We start from the raw sequence: 21075 nt of genomic DNA on the forward strand, positions 1-21075 counted from the left end.
TGTACCAAGCAGCTGTTTAAGACTTACTGGTACTCATCAACCAAATGAGATGCTTCTCATGTATGCATTAGTACTGTATTACAGGAACAATACTGTGTTAATATTTTTGGATCCTGCAGTCAGAGCAGGTGTAAAAAATGTAACATCTGATCTCTGTGAAACATTCCATGTCATCTAGAACTTATATTTACATACATACCTATATAGCTGAAAAACTTTTGTTTTCCAGGTTAAACACTTTTCCCAGCAATCTGAATCAAAATCAAAAGCACAATTCATTACCTACATTATTAAAAATGCTTTATTTATTACTTTCAGCTTGAGATTTAAGTTACTGCTCGTACTCTAAAATAAAGTCAGTATGGGCTTCATTCCTACCTGGACCATAAATCAAGACTAAAATTGCACATGTAGTTTTTCATCAAAGCAAAAGATAAAACCCATTATATACTACCGATTCTAAAGGATGCATTGACAAAGCTACACTCATTACAACAAGGTTTGTTGGTACACTATAGTAAATTCAACAAATATACAATATCTAGTGTGATTTTACATGTACAGGATGCCAAAGAAGAGCAATTGCACTACATTCACAAACAGTTCACAAAAATACCAAGTAATAATAATACTGGTGAACTTTTTAAAAACTTTTCAAAGCTATTATATACACCATTCTTTTGAAAAGTATTACAGAAGTACTCTAAAACCTTCACATACACTTATTTCATATTTTTTTCTTAATAGTGGCAATCTTCAGAGCTCCTGATAAGTTTAACTTGGCATTCTTCTCATGCAGAGATCATCTCCCATGTCAGCCTGTCATATTTTCAGTGGCCTAGAAACCAAAAAAAAATTATTCCAAGTCACCAAAGAGACATTGTGTAGATTAAATTTAATCTTTTCTTGTAACTTTTAAAATTTACCTAGAGACCTTAAGGCTCTTAAAAAAAAAAGCTACACTAGGATTTTTTTTCTCATGAACACTACTATTTTCTAAAAAAATAATTCTGTCAACTGCCATTACCCTTTACTAAAAAGAGCCTTTTTACTGATGTTTGCTTGTGTTGCATACTGTATCTGAGCAGCTTTTATCTTGTACATTTTATCCTAATACTTCCAAGCAAGGCTCAAATGCATAAATATAGTCACCTTTGGAGTTTACTTTATATAATTTATGGTAATTATTACCCCACCCATACAGATAGGTTACTGACACAAAATTCAGAAGAATTATGTTAATCATAACTGCATAAATCACACTACCAATTACTTGATTAAGAATATCAGTATTTTATTACTGAATAACTCCAGACAACAAGGTACAGTTTTTGAAGACTGACATTGGTAGCTTTTAAACCAATTATGGGACAAAGGAGAACAACAGGAATGGGAAACCAGTGAAAGCAATGGAAGAAGTAAACCAGCCCTCAATTATTTATATACACAGTTAAATGCATATGTAAGCACACATTTAAGCACAGACACAAATACAAAATATGCACGAGCATAGAAAAACGTTAAGTTAAAAATAAAGTATGCAGTCTTCCAGAACAGAAGATACAGGTTTCCCCTTTCACCTCTCAAAAGTAATATAAGAAGCAGTAGCAAAAAATCCTGTCTGAGATGTTTAGGCAGACAGTAAGAATGAAAATTCTATAAAATGCAAGTGAGGTTTTTTTGGTTTGTTTTTAAACCATAGTTACCCTCTACTAATTAAACAGGTAAATACACATATATGAAAAGCCCTATACATACACACATGATGAAATCCCCTCTTTCTGGTCTTTGGAAAGGTTCAAAGCACAGGTTAAGGGAATAAAAGCAGTATGTTAAGATGATGTTAACGAGCTGCATGAACATACCTGATTACAAGTACTGCTGCATACTATTAAGAGCTGAGGTTGCAGAAATGAGGTGATATTGGTTAAAGGAGAAATCTATCTGTAACATTATGCAGGTAAGGGGACAAATGGCGATTATAATAAAAATTTATGACTTTTGATTGTGTTTTTTTCTTCAGTAGATTTAGTCTAAGTTATTTTATTTCTATGAAACACATTATTTGTACTATTTCCTGTTTCACGTTGAATTCAGTTGTATTGACTGCCTCCTCTATTGAACAGTTAATTTCCTTGATTTTAAAATAAATCATATCAAAGTACAATTTACAAATGGAAGTATAGCAAGTTGCATGTACATCTGATGCTTAAAACCAAATTTATAAGCTTTTTAAGCTAGAGCATTACCTTTAGAGCTTCTGTAGCCTTACGCAGTTCTTTAATAACAGAAGATAATGCTTCTGGATTTATCCCTTGCTCACAAAGCCGCACACAAATAGACAATGTCTCCATATCCAAGCCAGTGTTTAATATTCGTGAAATCTCAAACAGAACTGCAACAGAAAAAATGAAAGCACTTTAGTCCCTACAGACTATGAAATTTCAGTGATTAAGACTGTTCCCCATCAACACTGAGATTCTATGGTACTTCTACACTGTGAACAGGGCAGATCTCCATTGCTGATTGAACAATATTTATGTTCAACTTTCCAGCATAAGCTAAAAGCTACAGCTTCTAATATAAACACTGTGCTTTCCTGATTCAGGAAATTTAATATCAGATAATGGGTTTAGAAAAAGTAAAAAAAAAAAAAAAAAGTGAGGAATTCAACAATTAACATGGCTGCCAATTAGGCAAAATGTATGCTACAAGAACACTCCATGATTCTGGACTCCAGATAGTGGTGAAGTCCTTTCTAACTTTAGGTGTTGAGGCAGTGTCTTTGGCAGAGAGAAGCAGCAGTTTCTCCACAATAATTCTGAGTTCTTAACAACTTTGCAGACAACAACTACTAAATGCCTGTGTCAATCCTAAATAAATATACACATAGCTACACAGGAAACTTTGCCTCCTAAGTCTGAAGATTAGTGCACTTTCTGTATCTGTTCTCAAAAGCCTTACTTTTCTTTAAATCTGCCTGTTGTCTCTCCAGTCTAAGTTGTCAAGTACAGTTACCAGAACTTAGATTCTCTACACTGAGAAACAACTCCAAAACATGCCAGCTTTGCTTCCTGATAGTCAGGCTGAAAGCGAGCACCCGAACTTCACTCACCAGCTCACATTTCCCATGGCTTATCAATCTCCAAAGCATTTCCCCGTACCCCTTCACAGCAGTACCTGGATTTGGGTTTTTTTTGGTTTGTTTTTTTTTTTTTTTTTTTTTTACTTTCCATATCAGAATCTATTTGAGTTCTGTAACACTGACTACTATCCTCAAAGCTTTTTCACTGTACTGTAGTTTGTGTCAGAGATCCCTTCAGTTCAGGTGCTGCCGCTGACAGCATCACAGGGCTGCTCCTTCCCCTCTCTCCCGTGCACTTCCAGCCCCCCGGCTTAAATCCAAGATGCACCGAGCCAGGTCGTTTACATTAACCGTGATAAATAACAAGCAAGAGCAAACATATATATATCTATAGACACTAAGAAGACATCCCTAGTATTCTATGTTAAGTACTTAGGTAAATTTAAGGAAGAAAAAAAAAAAAAGAAAAAATGAAAAGCCACGACAGGTTCAAAGACACTCGCTGTGTGGGGGTTGAACCGTTTCATGAAGTGACACGAAGCAAAACAAAAACTGCTACGCGCTGCATCTTTCGGCAGCCGCAGCCCGCGCTCCTTGCTCCCAGGAGAGGCACCCGTGTACACGGCCTACGGCGGGGCCAGGCATTGCCTCTGCCTTGCAGCCTACGCGCCCCTGCCCCGCGGCTGTCACGCACCGTCCATGGTCTCCCTCACGGCGTTCAGGCTGGCGGCATTGCTCGCCATGGCGACCCCGCCGCGCCGGAACCGGAACGCCCCGCGCACGCTCGGGCCCGCCAGCCTCACGTGACGGCCCGGCGCCGCGCAAGCGCGGCGGGGGCGGGCTTTCTTTGAATTCGTGCGGCGGCGGAGCTGGTGATTGGCCCGTTCGAGAGAGTGGCAGCACTGCCATTGGCCCGGCGGCGCACACCGCGCTCTGTGATTGGTGGTAGTCCGGAGAGGGGGCGGATCCCGTTAAAAGGCCGCCCGGCGCGGCGGGGGCGGGAGCGGCGGCGGTGGCCGGATAACGGCGGCAGGTGGCTGCGCCCGCATCCTCGGCGTTCCCGGCTCACCCCGCATTCCCGGCGTCGCCTCCTCGGCGGCGGGGCTTGGGAGAGCGGCGAGCGGCTCGGCGCGGTGGCACCGTCCCGGGGAGAAGTGTGAGCCGGGGCTCAGTGGGGCCGCTTCCCCCGGGACTGCCGTCCCCTTTGCGGCCGTAGGCGCGGGAGGAGCCGGGGCCCGGGCGGTTCTCTCCCGGCGGAGCCCCGCGAGGGCTGGGGCCGCCCCGGCCCGTTGAGGCGGGGGGCGGGCGGGCGGTTTTAGCGCCGGGGCGGAGCGGGACCTGCCCGGGGCGTTATTGCCGCTGGCCCCGTGTGCGGGCAGGCCGGCCGCTCGGTTTCTTCTGGTGCTTAGCTGGGGGTTTCTGCTTGTTTGTTTGTTGGGTTTTTATCTTCTATGCTTGTTGCTTTGCCCTTGGTTGGGTGTGTTTTGGGTTTTCTTTAATCCTTCATGTTCGTTCTGAACTCGTTTTCAAAGTTGCTGTTTATTTGTGGTTGTTTGTTTAAATAATTGCCCTATTTATTAATTCTATATTATTAGGTCCAAGCCATCGGTGACTTTAGTTTTTGAAATGTTGCTGGTGCCTTAAAATGATTAATTCTACCTTCCCAAAGCCTTCAGGATGGCCCTAATACGTCAAAAGTGTGATTTCGTTGTTTTCCTTAATTTTGCTCTCCCTCTTTTTCAGGTATAGCTTAGTGTTATGGGTGATACAGAAGAAGCTAAAATGCAGATAACACCAGAAACTCCAGGACGAGTCACAATCCTGAATCCCTTTGAAAGTCCCAGTGATTATTATACTCTTCAGGAGCAGATTGTTTCTAGTCCATCAGTCTTTAAGGCAACAAAATCCTCATCTGTAAGATCTTGCTGTTAGTTGTGTAACTGTACAGACATAGTGCTAATATTTTTAATTTAAATGCTTTGAAAAGGGTATTTTATTTAGTATACTTCAACATATGTACTAAGCTAAAGAACTTTAGTGGCGTTTGGAGTTTCTTTTTTCTTTAAAGAACTATGCTGCTTTTAAATACTAATATTGCCACTTAGTCTTCCTCCCTTTCTGAGTTTGTTTTGTCTTTAGATATTAGTGATTGAGTGCTAAAACCAGTAGAAAGTGCATAAAGACCAGTTGTTGGATGTGGTACTCTGGTTCTACCTAAAGTGGGGAAAACCACTTTCTACTTAGATGCTGAGTAGGCTGGTTGCAAATAAAACCTAATTGCACTTATGTTGTGAACTGTTCGTGTATTCAAGTCAATAATGTTGTGTATCTAGAACTTTTTTTTTTTAGGTGCGAATTGCATAGTGGTTTGCAGTTGAAATTATTTTCTGATAAGCTGTAGAGTAGTAGAGATGAAACTGAAAAGACTCACTTGGTAGATAATTTTCCAAATATACTTGAACAGTACTTTGTAATTGTTTAATAAAAGGATGAAGCTGCTTTATTTCTGAATTGGGTTTTGCTGTGCCCTCTGTATGGCATTTATGAGGGAGACATTGCAGGATGCACATGGCATTGCAGCTCTGGTCTTAGAAATGGGAAGTGAAAGGAAGACTGCTCTATTATTTGGATAACTTGGGTTAGGATACTGGATTTTTGTGGAACCACAGTTTGGATTGTGGCAACCAAGAAGCAATATAAGTTCATCCCAAGTTATGTATCTTTAGTAGACCTGTCCTTAGAAATTAAGAAGAAACTAACACCTCAGTTTTTAAATGCTGGTTATAATCTTCCACTTAGTATTATGTTGTAAATCCCTGTAATACCACTACCAGCAGGATAAGAAGCCTGACTGACTTACTTTTTTTAGAGTAGATTATTTAAATAGAAACACTTTTGATTGTTTTTGACAGAAACTATATGGATGCTGTGATTGTATTGTTCCATTGAGATTTGTCCTGTGGTTTTATTTTTGTCTTTTTAGAATAGCAAACATTAAAATGCCTGTTTCTTTTTTTAGACACCAGGAAAATTCAGATGGTCTATTGATCAGCTGGCTCTAATAAATCCTGTGGAAATCGACTCGGAAGACATTCGACGCCAAGGAATGTATTTGAGCCATGCTAGGTAATGTATGATTTATTTTCATAAAGCTAACTTAGCTTTAATACTAGAACACTTGTTCTTTTGCTTTATTAACATGTCAGCATAACACTGAAGACTTTTTATTCCAATATTTTAGCACAGTTTTCTTATATGATGTGAATATAATACTTAGATCAGGCTACCTCTGTGTTGCTTCCTTTCAACGTTAAGAGCTGGTGATCTGCACTGATTGCAGTTTGGAAGACAGCCAGATAAAAGAAGTTAGTGGAAGCAAGAAAATGTCTTGCCAGTGATTGTTACCAGGCTACCTCTTCTGCTCCTTGGTACAACATGGTTTATCTTCTCAGAATGCTCCACAGTTGAGGCTTCTTTGGTCTCTGGGGCTCCTGCAGAAGGGTAGACCTGGGAAAACTAGCTGGGGAAGTACTCTCCTGCAAAGGTATGTAGATTAGACTTCATGTGAAGGAGGGAGCACCAGTGCTAGTTACTTAAAGGAGTTTGGGGACCTCATCTGAACTTTTTTTCTTTGAAAATAACTTCCATGAGGAAAATGGGTGGGTGAAAGAGTCTTGGTATTTGTAAGTTGTCTTGAGGTTATCTTTTAAACGCAGATGGTAGAGAATGGTGTGCCAAGTGAAAGTAGCCAAGAGGAGGCCTTAATGGTGAATCCTGTAGATTCTCCTGTACATTTCTCAGATAGAAACTTGCAAAAAAACCTGCTCCTCATGGCAGGAAACACTGCAGGAGTAGAATAACAAACTAGTCCTGTCTAGATCAGGTTGCTCAGTACCATCCACCTTGATCTTGAATGTTTCCAGGGATGGGGGCATTTACCATCTCTCCAGGCAACCTGTTTCAGTGTTTCAACACCCTCATAATAAAATAAGTGAAGTAACTTACTGCTTTGTGTCTGACTGAACCTACATCTCTCTTGTTGAATAATAAAAGCTGTAGGACTATAACTGTACCCAGCTGTATCTGAATCACCAGGTCTTAACGTTTCCTGTCCTTCCTCTAGCAGTCAGTAGGTTTCAGACTAATGCATTTTGAAGCCTTAAGCCTTGTGTTTTTTAGGAAGTTAATTACATTGTCTGAATACGGTTCCAGAAACAAACTAGCTTTAATATGACTTGGGTGACAGTACCAGTGATGTAGAGTGACATGGCCCATAGGTATAAACGTGCATTGTCTGTCTTAGTGAGTCCTTTGAGTCTGTCCCACTGTTTCATAATCACTGCGGTTCTTTTTTCTTTTTTTTTTTTTACTTTTTTTTTAAAATCATCTGCTATGACCATAAAGAGGCTAGTTCGACTATGTTTAGATGTGCTGTGTCCATGCTTGCATGTTTCAGTGCATGCATATACATAAATAGGCAGTGATTGTATGCTTGTTTTTTTTTTTTTTTGGTACAATAGCTCTGCAATTGCCTCCATAGATCTGTCACTTTAGCATCATCTAGGCAGATGTAATTGAAGGTGGCATGTCCAAACATTGCAGATATATTTCAAATATAGCTGATAAGCATAAAAGAGAGCTGTGAGAGTTTTATATATTTGGCACATCTATGCATGCTTGTGTATCTAACAATATCTTGTTATCGGACTGATTTCTAAAATTATGCCAGGGTAATTCAGGTATGTGAACTGTGAGTGAAAGTATCGGGGGGTTCAGCTAAGAGAATTATGAACATTTATAAGCTTGAAGTTTTACAGTAAATTACATTGTAGTTAATGAAAGTCAGGCTTGAAGGTGACCTTTAGAGAAAATACAAATATAGAATCTCACACATCACAAAGTAACTGCAATTTTTTTTTAAAAACGAAGTTAGAAGCTGCATGAGGAAATATATTAATTGTTAGAAACTGAAATATGATAATGAAGTGACTGTGGCAGACTGGGTATTTGACTTGGGAAAACTTTCTGCTGGGAAAGTGGACTGTGTCAGGAATTTGAGTGTGCAAATTCCAGGAGTGTTTTCAGTTGCCCTTTAATTCCTTACAGCTCAAATTTTTAGTCTGATTGGTTTTATAGTGCAAGTCTAATCTCATGTTAACTTTAATAGTAAAATGTATTCACAGGACAATATTTTGGAAGATCAGTTATGACTGAGTTTTTGTCCATGCTGAGTAAACAGAGTATTTGTTATTATGTGCTTTTAAATGGTACAAATCTTTTTCAAATCAACTGAATTGAGAAGTTCATTTATATGTCTAAATTTATAGTATGAGATTATTGCATGTAAGAGTAAAAGCATCATAAGATTTAGGGTTTAGTGCAATTTAATTTATAAATTTTCTCTTGAGCATCTATAAATTATTATATGGCTGGACTTGACATCTTTTCCTACTTATGTGATGGCTTTGATAATTGAGTTGTTTTTTCATTTGTTACTTAGAATTGATAAGGAGACAGAAGACAGAAGGCAAAGAGCTATTGAGGAGGTAATTAAACTTTGTGCTGTCAAATACTGATTTGCCTGTAGAAAAGATCCATGTCTTTTACAGGGTTTCAAAATCCAGAATTCTGTTGCATTTCAGTAAGAAAATCATTTTGTGCCTTCATCCCTTGCAGTTGTAATTGGAATCCACACACTCTTTCTCTTCTCCTCTTCTTTCAGATACATGTAGGTCAAAACAGCAGGGTTTTTTTCTTCTGTTTTTCTTGGCTAGTGGCAACATAGCTGTAATATAACTCTTATAGTTAACTTCAGGTTAAAAACAGTGATTGAGAAGTTGGGGGTTTCCAGTAACTGTTGGAATGATACTGCTTTTTTTGAAATATTGGAGAATTTGCATGATTTTTAAAATTTCTTCCAGAGTCTGCTTAGTTGAATGGAAGGCTTTATTCTGGTAGCCTGTATTTTTCTATCCATGTTTCGTTTTATTTTTCGCTATTCATTAGGCTTGCAGAGAAGAAAAGTGAAGTGTTTACAATATTCACTACAGAAGTTTCAAGTGCTACTTTAATTAAAAAATAAATTAAATAAGTCTCTGATAGGTCTATCAGTTTATCTCTATAAACAAGAAATGTTTTATGATTCCATAAAGGAGCTGTGTAGTTGACCTGCAGCTAAGATGGTCTGTTGTTCTAAATTTGCATTAAAAGGGGTATTTCCTCTTTGTGAGGTATAACCTAATGGATTATGTAGCTGAACAGCTTGAAACCCTGTCTCTGATAAAAATTATACCTTCAATAGTTGTGTGTTTCAAGCTGAGCTTTGAGTCTTGCATTTATTTGAGAACAGGACTTGCCATGTGTTTCTTGAAGCTGTGTAATAGTGTTCATCTCCTCAGCATCAGGGTGTTTCTCAGTACAACTTCTGGTTCACAGAAAAAGACTCAAGTGCCAGTACTCAAAAGTGTTTTACCACTAACCAATTTAGCCAATACACTAACACTAATAATGTTGCTACAAAGCCTTATTTTTTCACTTTTACTGTTATTGCAGTGTCTTATCACTTCTGTGAAATATCAAAATAAAATTTAACAAACTGAAAATTTAAAGATATTTTTAAACTACTATGCAAGAAGCATGGTAGTGACAATTCAATTTTTAAAATGAGTAATTATTGTTAAATGGAACTTAGGTGTAGTTTTCACTCTGAAGATTTGAAAGATCTGAGGTGCTATATGTCACAAAGAACATAAGGGTCTTCAAATTGTTTTTTTTCTTGAACCTCTCTGGGCCTGAAATAATGGAATGTTCTACTTTTTTTTTTCTTGTTCAGGGTACTAGTCTAAATTTAAGTTGAAAATTTTAAAAAGTGCTGAGATGGTTTGTTTTTATTCTACTCCAGTTTTTCACAAAAAAACTCATAGTTCCTTCTCCTTGGACTGAACATGAAGGCAAGCAAGTTTCTCAGTTTAATTCAACTAAATGTAAGTTGCTTTTGTGTGTCCACCTAAAATAATATAGCTTTTGGAGAAATTATCAAGAGTAATTTCTTTTTCAATTACAGTTTGAATTTTAAGAACCAGTCATAAAATACAACACAACTGATTGATTTTCAGCTGTTGTCCCCAAGTGCTCTCTTTGTTTTAAAATTATTTATTAATTAAAAGTCTTATGTAGTTTTTCCTTTTTGTTATTCTTGGTCTTTGTTCTTAAATTTTTCTACTTTTAAAATCTGTCAGCTACCATTTAATTTACATGTGTAACTTTGTATCTATAACTATCAGCTGTGTTGATACTGATAGCCAGGTCTTCTAATTCACTTTTTTCTTCAGGTATTTGCACATCCTCTTACTGACTGCTTTCCTCATCATATAAGCGTATTGGAAATGGAATTCTGTATTCTTTTACCCTTACAAGCAGCGTAAATTCCTGTTGTCATTCTGCTAGATCTCTGCCACTAGTCATGGGTTTTTAAAATTTGTTTTATTGATGCCACTCTTAGATTTTATTCTTAATGCACTTACTGAAGTTCGTATAGCAGAGCAGCTATACAGCAGAACACAGAGCAAATGGATTGCAAGATGGCAAATGAGAGCTATAAAGTATTGTTTGTGTGCCCTGTTGTTTGGTGTGAAAGTCTTAAATAAGTGGGGATTTTTGCAAGATTTGAAAAAGGCTAAGCTGATCAATTTTTTTATCAAGGAGATGCAGCTTGTGGATAGTGTATGTTTAATTGTCAATTGTAAGATGGTCACTTTAAGGGCAGAGAACATAAGGCATAATCTGAAATCTGGTAAAGTGAATGGTGAAGGAAAATGGTCTAATGTGTTCTTCAGCTGCATAAAAAATGTTGAAGTGTATCTTCACCTTTCTCAAGTCCAGACTGAATGATCTTCTGGAATTGTGTTTAACACAGCCTGTTTAGTTAAACATGAACTAGTTTAAGTCTCTGTCATGTAGAGACAGGAGGAGACAAAGTTTTGGGCAGTGCTGATGCCACTTCACTAAGCTTTTTTTTTTTAACAGAAACATGCTGAAATTCTCTTGATAGCTATAATGGTAACCTTTTCTCAGTATTCCTTTCTAATCTCTTCCAAACACTGATGTGAAAATTCTGTCTGGTTGTATTAAATATTCTGACTTAATGTTGCTACATTTCAAAACTATATTCAGTGCATGTTTAAATTTAAGTTCTATGTTTTCCAGCCATAGATATAGATAACATTTCTCCAATTGGAAGGCAGCTGAGCTTGCAGCCTGGGAAAAGCAATGGTGAGTAAAAGGCATTGCCTAAAATTACAGGCTTTCTCTGAAGAAAAATAGCCAATTTTTAATGGATATTTAATTTGAAAAGGAAATTATTTGTTGGTGTTACTGTGGAAATAGTTTTTCTTAAACTGTATGGTACTATTGATTTTAATATCTATTTCCCATAGAAGTTTAATTCTATTATACTCTGCTGCATTTTTTCAAGTAAACAATGCGCCCCCTGTAGACTGTGGGGAGCATTTTTTTTCCAACTCAGTGTCCGTACTTTTTCTGGATTAAAAAAAGTAAATGTGAGCTTCAGATTTACAAGTAAATTACAGTTTCAAAAAACCTTTAGTATGTTGTTTTGGGTTAGAGAATCATGATTATTTTCTGTGCCAAATAAATAAATATCAGAAATCTTAATGCATCTTTTATACTCCATCATTTTAGATACATAGTTACTGTTTTTCCCCCAAGGTATTTTGATTTTTCTGCTACTTCCTTTTGAATCCTTCCTTTCCTCAGAGACATCTCAGTTAAAATAAAAGCCTCCAGAGAGGCATTCTTAAAACTCTGGGGTTTTTATCTCTAAGCCTAGTGTGCTGCATGTGGTGTTGTAAAATCAGATTCATGCTTTAATTAACACTTCTTCTTATTGCAGCTGTAATTTAAATAGCTCAGTTGCAGTGCAATTTGAAAGTGAATTTTTGTTTCTACAGCTTCAGTAGAAGGTTTTTTGTTGCTAATTTTGTTGCTTTTATTCATTGCAGCTGCTTGTCAGACAGTACTGTCTTTACCAGTGGATTTTAATTTAGAGAAAATTCTAGGTATGTCATCTAAATTAAATTTTGAATGTCTAAATGGAAAACTTGGTTTTGTATTGTTGGCTGGATTTGTCTTGTGAAATAGTGAAAACTAAATGTATGAATGAGTTTTAAGTATGCATTCTAAATAGGCAGTTACTGCATGTTGCTAGGGACATGTGACTTAAATGATATGATTTGAGTCTGGAGGTAAAGATAAAGGAGGGATAGATATGGAGGACAACTGGAAATTGTTCTGGCTGTGGGTGATTGAGGAGAAACCTTATTGACTTCTACAATTTCCTCATGAGGGGAAGAGAAGGGGCAGGCATTGATCTCTTTTCTCTCATGACCAGTGACAGGACCCAAGGGAATGGCCTGAAGTTGTGTCAGGGGAGGTTTAGTTTCGATATCAGGAAAAGATTCTTCACCCAGAGGGTGGTTGGGCACTGGAAGAGAAAAAAAAACTAAAATGATCTGGTAAATCAGAGCATATTTTAATGGTTCTTAGTTTGTGCTTTCTTACTGTAAATACCTAACTACTTGGACTTTCTTGAAGCCTGATCTGGTTTGCCTCTGGATGTATCATGAAGACTATCAAATCATATGGGGGACCTGAAAAAACTCTAGGTTTGCTTGGGTAGTAAAATAATCCCTGTTTGGCAGCTCAGATGTAAGGAATAATACAGGTCTGGGGAAATACCAGTAAGTAGATAGAAGACAATATTTATTTTTTAAATTCAGACTTTAGGATTAATGGATGATAGGCAGAAGTGGAATGAACCTTGGTGGACAGAGGTGACTTTATAGGGATGATAAGCAAACCTTTGGGATAGGTGCCTAAACAGATTAATGGGTTGCTGTATTGGTAAATTAGATTAAATGTTTTAATTTAATTATATATGTCTCTGTAATGGAATGTATTTTTTCTGCATTTGTATTGGAAACAATTTTCCCTCCACATTTCTAGGTGAGTATTTTAGAACCGATGAATTTGAAGATCAGTCTCAGGAGAATTTGAGCTCTTCATCACTCAGAAGAAAGCTGTTTTTAGAAGAAAATGGGAATGTATCTGCATGTTTGTCACCTTCTCTGCATAGTCCATGTGGTAGTCAGCCACTTGGAGTACTTTGTTCAATAGAATTATCTCCAGTCCGGTGCAGAAGCCCCCTGGACACATCTAGTTCAGTAAGTAGCCTGTTTTGTGGGCTGGGTGGGCTATACTTTGACAGAGTAGGTGTTAGACTAAAACTTTGGGGTTTTTGTTTTTTTCTTTGCAAATTCCAGATTCTGACAAATATATGTGAACAAAAGTCTTGATTACTGACTTTTTATTACTTCACATTATTTTGTTATGTTGCTATTTTGTACTGGGAATGAGGTTTTGTTATGAAAAGGAAGTAGGAATTAAAACATACAAAAGACTTGCTGAAAGCTTGTTAAAACCTTTTTTCCATAAAATGTCTACAGAAGAAGTCCCATTTAAATTCATGAATTGCTGCCTACGATACCAGTTGATATGAACATGTGATATATTTCCTTTAAATCCCATAAACTCATTTATAGTGAAAGAAATGTCTTGTGGGTCTTTGAAGTGCGGGGCTAAATATACCTTTTTCTTTTCCATTGGCCAGAGTTTTCAGATGAATATACATTTACTAGAACACAGAACATAATGTCAGTTTTTTAAATTAAGCAAGATGAACCTTATCCCCATGTGGACATAGCACAGCTAACGTGGTTTAGGTGATGTATTTTCATCTGCTTGGTGGTTTGAAGTGCATGGAAAAAACCTACCTGCACTAGGATAGCGTAGCTTAAAAAAAAGGTAACCTAGTAAAGAGTTCCTACAATATAATTATAGTGCTGGTGGTGAGGGGTTGGGTTTTGGTCTGGGTTTTTTGTTTTTGTTGTTTGCTGTTTTGATTGTTTTGTTTTGTTTGCATGTTAGTCTTAAGCAAGGTCATTCTTTTTCTTAAAGAGAAACACTTCCGTATCTGCTGCTGAATTAAGTAGATTGGATTGCATTAAAATATAAATAATGGCTGACTTTCATCTGCAGTGATACGAGTAAGAAATTCTGATTAAACATTTGACTAGATACGCAGATAGCATTAATTCTCTATTTAGGTTTCTCATAGTTCTTAAATATAGTTGATAAAATAGTCCTAGCTGGTATTAGGTTACAGTTTGCATCCATTGCTCTTTTCCCCTGTGTGGAGGCATAAGGTCCAGGTGAAGCGCTGCAACTGGAATATTTAAACTAAACTAGAGATTATTGTAAAAGATTAGTCTTTCACAGTGTTGCCATATTAAGTGTCTTAGGACCATTTTATATATACATATTTGCCACAGTTTATATTATGAAAATAATGCTCTGTGGGTTTGTGTTTTTTTTTTTTTTTTTTTTTTATTCTGAAGGGTCAGTTTTCATCAAGTCCTATTCAGGGAGGAACAAGAGCTTATAGTCTGGGAAGTATAACCAGTCCCCCGTTTTCAGAGGGGTCTCCTGCACATAATGGTTCTCCTGCTTTTTCACCAATTGCTTTTCACATAAGAAAAACACCACTTTCAGGTATGGTGTAATTGTATATGTATTACTCTATCTTGAGTACTATATTTTTTATTATAAAAACTTCTAAGTTCTGTGTGGAACCTTTTCTGTTTGGAGAGGAGTTCCTGTGCTTGGCAGAGCAGCAGTCTCCTATATGACACAACTGCTGTTCAGCAGTGGAATGTGAAAGAATGAAATGTGTATGCTTGCAACTGGTCAACTAGGGAAAATATTTTGGAACAAGGCATTGAGACCCAACAAGAATGAAGAGGAGTTAAAAGGTTGATTTAATTTATTGTGGGAAGGGTTTTACAGCCACGTGCCTGTGGCTTTTGAGTCAGGTTGCAATTCAGATTTGGCCCAGCCTGAAGCATTTTAATGGTCAATGGGCAAAGAATGTTTAGCTTGAGCTTTCAAATCATGCCATGCCATCATGAAGGTTATTTGAAATGAAATGACTAATGAGGAAATCATAAACATTGTGTCCTCATTGCTCTAGAAAATGTCACCGTTTCCTGGTGTGTCCATACCTGGTAATGCTTAATGCTTTGTTTATACACTGTTAGACATGTTTGGCATGATTACACATACATTACTTTTACACATTTTGATTGATGGTATTTTTTGCTATTATATATTGAGATTGCACAGATGTCTTCTTACTTGTTTGATCTTAAACTTCATTGATGCTAAGAATTTAAATGCCTGTAGAGTGTGTATTGACATTTTAGGAAAAAAACATAGAACCACCCTTCTCCCATTTTCCTTTGAATACTGTATAGTAATGACACTTGAAAATACAAGGTCTCCAATACAGTAAATGATGTAATAGAAAAGAAATTTGGTGGAATAAAAACTTGCCTTTACCATGGTAGCTGAAATGTATGGGTGGTGGGTGTGGTTTTTGGGGTTGCTTGTTTAGTTGGGTTGGGAGGCAACAGTCTGTGAAATACTCTGTAGTTGGCTATAAATTATTCAGTGGACTGTAGGGCCTTGAGAATGACTAGTTTTTCTATAGATATCAGGTGGAATTAAACTTTGCTCATTTTTTTTCAGACCAAAGAAAATTTACATTTCGTTCTCCAGATATTCCTTCTTCCTCAAATAGAATGACACCCCCAAGTACAAGAAGTCCTTACGTAGATGGTTGTTCTCCAATTAAAAATTGCTCTCCTATGAGGCTTGGAGCTTGTCGAGGTACTGCCCAGTATCAGACTTCTGTCATTAGAATACCAATTGCAGTTGAGAATCATGATGAGGATGAGGAAGACAAGGAAAATAATTCTTCAGCGGAAGCTCGGCTCCCAGAAATGGATAATGGATTAAACTTGCATCAGGAAGACAGTGATACTTTTGCACATGGTACACATCTTGTGGTGGCAACTGTGTCTATTGCACCAGATCACTCAGAAGGCCGTCATCAAAGGTTGTCATCATTTAGGGATATAGAGGGCTTAAAGGAAAATAATACTGTAGACATGGCTGATGCAGCTGAAGTGTCAGAGGAAAACACTTGGATAAAAGAAACAATTGGGAGTAGCAATACACCAATGACCAGCTTTATGACAGGCATTACTTTCAGTATTGAAAGCTCTCGCATGTGCATGTCACCTCTTGCAGAAAGCAGTGCAATTCCTTGTGACAACAGTAGTATTCAGGTAAAAATATCTTTTTGTTTCTCTGTAAAACTGAGCTCAACATAACTTGGAATATATACAGAAATTGGGAAGTAATTGTTATTTTTTCCTATTGGCTATGGCATGCAGGTGGTACTGTGACTTTTATCCCTTCCCTCCATCCCCTTTTGGCAGACTTAGCATAGCAATTATAATTATTTTTGTGTTGCAATGTACATTAGTATATTTAACTTAATCCAAATTAATGCTGACAGGCAGTACGTTTTTCAAGCCCTGCTTTTTGATTTCAGGTGGACAGTGGTTACAATACACAGACTTGTGGAAACAGCATTATGGATACTGCGGGGGCTGAAAACAGCTGCCGAGAAAATGATGCAAATACTGTCGTGTTTCAGAATAAATCTCAGCTGCTTAGAACAAAGGTAGGAATTGTGGCAAAAAAAAAAAATGTTAGGCTTCCCATCTAAAGCATCTGTTCCCCATTTAATTTGGTTTTAGGGAGCCTGAGGAGAGAGACTGTCAGATGATAATAGAGTTCATGTAGCATTGTTTCAGAGACTGTGTTGAATTAATGCAGGATGGATACCTTAAACTGGCAATAAAATTAATACATTTTATGATAAAAGCAAAGGTTGTTTCGGAGGAAACTGAAGTGTACGTATGAGTAGTAGTAGTGAGGCTGCTCATGACTACTGTAGTCTGTCTCTAATTTTTGCTTTTGTTCTTGCTGCTTCATTTATTATTAAAGTTTTAAACATGTGCATGTGCAGAAGGACATTTCTGGGGAAAAACTGTCTGCTGCTGGTTTTCATAAATGTAGTGTCAAGTCCTAGACCATACCTGGCATGCTGACTTGGTGGGGAACTTTCTGTGTGGGTACAGGCTTTTGATTACACACACTTTGAGGACTTATCTGAAAAACCCATTACAAAAGATAATACATATCTAGCAAAGCTTCTAACCTCTTAATCTTGTCACTGATAGGAAAGAGTTCTACTTCTCCCACAGAACTGGAAGCAAGCAGAAGTGCAGACTAGTGGTGTCTTACAGACCACTGACATAAAATTTTAAATTCTGTTCATTTAAGACTAGTGCAAATGTGCCCTTAGAGGAACAATAGATAGGTATTTTGGAATTAACTTCTAAAAATACTCATCTAAGATCCTGCCCCAGTCACCCTGTTGGACATGGATTTTATCTGTGCATGTACTTAACCAGAATCAATTGTCTGGTATCAAACCTGTCCTAGGAGGGACTTGCCAATGTCCCACAGCTGCCTTTTCCCACTGATAGTCTTTGAACTGCTGGGTCCTGAGTAAACCAAATTTAGCATTTTAGATTAGGATTAAAGTGTGAAGGCATTAAGTGCTTCATTCAGATCTTAAAACTGAGAATCCCCAGGGAACGAAAAAAGCACAGACTGTTGCTGGCCGACAGCTTCAAGTCTGGCTCATTCAGACAGTCATGTAAGCCCTTGAAATGAGGTGGTTCTTGCAGACAGCATGGTTCAAACATCTGTGCGGGGCAAACGTGTTACTCATTTCTTATTCATTTCAGAAGGGTAGAGTTGATACTTAAGGTACTTAGTATACTTGAAATTTATGGACAGTAAGCATGGATCTTGTTTCTTTTGGAGAATTTCTGTTAAAAATGGTTTTAAAACTAACTTTTTCTTATTCACCTAGGAGGAATATTCTGTTTTAAGCCATAAGGACAATCATTTGCTAAGAACAACATCTCCAGAAAAGCAATCCTGTTTTCAAAAAGGAAAAACACATAGCACAGTATTTGCTCAAAATGCAACTTCCAACATTTCTACTTGGAAACATAAAAATGAGAATCAAGTTCAGGGATTTCACAAAAGTGGTATGTAGTTTTCTGATGAAGAACTTAAAGCTGTGGTTTCTAATAAATTTTTATACATATGACCTCAATTACCTGGATTATACATACTATTTTGCTTTTCTAATGGAAATGTAATAGCCTGTTCAGTATGTATTAAGGGAGTTTTTAAAGAATGAGGAATTTTTCAGGTCTTACTATGAAATTTATTATTAAGTGATCCTTTTTGAAAATTAAGGTGTCTAGATATGGTACAGAGAAATAATAGGGTTTTTTTCAGACTTGTATTCCTTCTGGGGGGATTCCATGAGCAGCCTAGGATAACCTGCATAGGAACCAGTATAACTGCAAATCACCTACATTTTAAGATTTGTCCCTCCTAAAGGCATGAAGGATATTCTTTGTTGGAAAGAAAAAGTGAAAGGGCTATTAGTCTAGTTTTGGATTGCTTTTCTCCAACCAGATATACTGTGTGGCTTCATAAATACTACCACTAATACCAAGAGTAAGTCACTGGACAGTGAACTGGTGGGGTGTGATGAGAGCAAACGCCAAGTTTAGTTCTCTTAGAAATGTAAAATGAGCTTTATATCAAAAAAAGCTGTTTAGCAATTCTCTGGAGAGCTTTTTCCTTGGTTTGACAGAAATCTGTAATATCAGTTATGTTTACCAGGTACTTAAGTAAAATGTTTTACTGGTTACCCTAAAACTAAAAGACAGTGTTGTTGTTTTGGTAATTGTATTAGTACTAAACTTGGAGTTGACCACCTGACACTACCACTGTCTCTGAAGAACACTTGTGTCTGAATTGATGCTCTGGTACTTCTTGAAAGGAACCTAAGAAGGTGCAATAGGATTTACTGGTCTCAGTACATCACTAAGAAAATAGTGCAGCCTTTCTTCTGTAAAAGCAAACCATTACATTTTTACTTCACTCTTATGTTTAATTCCTATTATTATGTTGCTTACAGAAATTACCAAAATATTTAGATAAATAGTTAAAATATAATTAATGTTTGCATGCCATTTATTACCAAAAGTATTAATATAAGTGAACCTTAGATCCTTTCAAGAAAACCATCAATGAATTAAAATGATGGATTGAGACAGGAGTCAGAAGCCCAGAACTCTTTGTGTAATCAAATCACATTTGGTTGAATTTGCTTGTATTTGTTTGAAATTCTGGAACTTACGAATGTGAATGAGGGGAAAAGTCAGGGTAATCTTGTGGCCCTAGTGACCAAGAGGGAAAGGAGAGATAAGGGATAAACAGAGCCCAGAAATATCAGTGTATGTAGAGCTCTGGTAAAGTGCATTGGATTAATGAAAAAGAGAATTCCTTTTTAAACTGTTCCAGGTGAAGCAGTCTTCCTCTCTTTTCATAGCAAGGATGTCCCAGGATACTGGATGGAAGTTCTGCTTTCTGTTCTGTTCCACAAACCACAGAAAAGCTTGTATACCAAAGTGACAGACAGTGGCTCATAAGCAGCTTATTGGCATATTAGGCCTGAAACCTATTGGTCATATTGGTCAGATCTAAATTTGAAGGCAAGATAGCATTCTCAAAAGGCAAGGTGTAAACAGAATCTCTTGGCATCAAAATCAGTGTGTTAGACTTGAGATTTGTGTGTTGTTTGAATAGAACAGTTCTTGAATGCTTTCACTGATAATTTCCTAGTGAAGGCTTTCTGAAAAGCATATTTAAGAAAAAGGGAAACATCTGTCTGCATCACTTGATTGTAGTTCTCACATTGCAAAAATAAATATAAAAAAATTACTTTAGAAATCTAATGAGCAAACATGATGTGCATTATTTTTACTTCTGTAACAATTTAATTACTAGTTCTGTACTGCATGTGGGATTGACAGTAATGGAATCGAGTGTCATCTACTAGCTATTTCATGACCTTCAAACATTGTCCTACTAGAAGCTGGAACCAGACTGGATTGGTAACAGTTAAGAGATTAATTTTGTTAAAAGTAGAAAATTACCTCAGACATTTTTAAAATAGGGCCTTCAAAATGTTCTTAGCTTTAGCTTGTAAATTCTATCACTCAAAAGTAGGCTACAACTTGTCTGAGATTTAGAAGTTACATATGACCTTGTGTCATTTGCTTCTCATCATAATTTTAAAAATAATCAATTGAAAAGACTGTACAAAGGATTTATTTTTGCAATTGTGATTACTAAAATAGTAATATAAATTTAATTAATGTTAAGCAGGGTAGCCCAAATTATGATCAGTTTCTGAATTTTTCTGAAGTTACATGTATAATTGTTTTTCCTTTTAACTAAATTTTTGATAGTTTTTAAAATATGTTCAGTGCTCAGAGGCTTTTGAAGTATTCACAAGTAAAAAAGCAATCCCTAAAGTATTTAATTTCATCCTGTATTAGCATTTTCTTGAAGGTAAGAAAAAAGAGCAGAAATGGGTGAATGTGAGAAATAATTAAGGATGCCCCCACCTGGATTGCCTGTATTTTTTTGTCCTCTTTTGTAGACTGCAGTTAGATGGGAAATATTTATTTTATGAAAACATGCCTATTTTTTTATTATGTTTGTATAACTGATTAGTAGAAGAAACCTGCTGTGCAAATTACCGTGGAAGTCACTTGATCATTCTGTTTCTGTAGTTGTAAATCCATTGGTTGGCACACATTGCACAAAATGGTCATTGTTTACATTAAATTAATATCAGTAGTTCTAACACGAGTCCTGTGACATGTCTAACTGTAAACTGAACAGTGAAACGGAATAAAGACATTTCCTTAATACCTATACTGTTCCATTACTTCTTTCAGTTCTGAGGTGCTAAAGAGAATGCACGGAAGTGCTGACTTCTATCAGACTCTCAAACCTTCTATAAAGGCTATTAAAAAGAAACTCTACAGTAATCTCTTCAC

The 21075-nt window shown here is 36.9% G+C and overlaps 2 protein-coding genes across 2 annotated transcripts; one reads left to right on the forward strand and one right to left on the reverse strand.

Moving 5' to 3' along the window:
• Positions 1–283: 283 nt before the first annotated feature.
• MZT1 (mitotic spindle organizing protein 1) lies at positions 284–3968 on the reverse strand. Its single transcript, XM_062514788.1, has 3 exons — positions 3780–3968; positions 2250–2395; positions 284–838 (listed from the first exon to the last, which is right to left on the reverse strand). The coding sequence occupies exons 1-3, from the start codon at positions 3826–3828 to the stop codon at positions 815–817; spliced, it is 219 nt and encodes a 72-aa protein (XP_062370772.1). The 5' UTR covers positions 3829–3968; the 3' UTR covers positions 284–814.
• Positions 3969–4510: 542 nt separating this feature from the next.
• On the forward strand, positions 4511–20944 carry BORA (BORA aurora kinase A activator). Its single transcript, XM_062487772.1, has 12 exons — positions 4511–4999; positions 6105–6211; positions 8586–8631; positions 9987–10068; positions 11291–11356; positions 12106–12162; positions 13109–13326; positions 14560–14713; positions 15749–16350; positions 16620–16751; positions 18015–18195; positions 18918–20944. The coding sequence occupies exons 1-12, from the start codon at positions 4844–4846 to the stop codon at positions 18941–18943; spliced, it is 1827 nt and encodes a 608-aa protein (XP_062343756.1). The 5' UTR covers positions 4511–4843; the 3' UTR covers positions 18944–20944.
• Positions 20945–21075: the final 131 nt, after the last annotated feature.

This window comes from Cinclus cinclus, chromosome 2 (genome assembly GCF_963662255.1).
Source record: "Cinclus cinclus chromosome 2, bCinCin1.1, whole genome shotgun sequence".
Taxonomy (NCBI): Eukaryota; Metazoa; Chordata; class Aves; order Passeriformes; family Cinclidae; genus Cinclus; species Cinclus cinclus.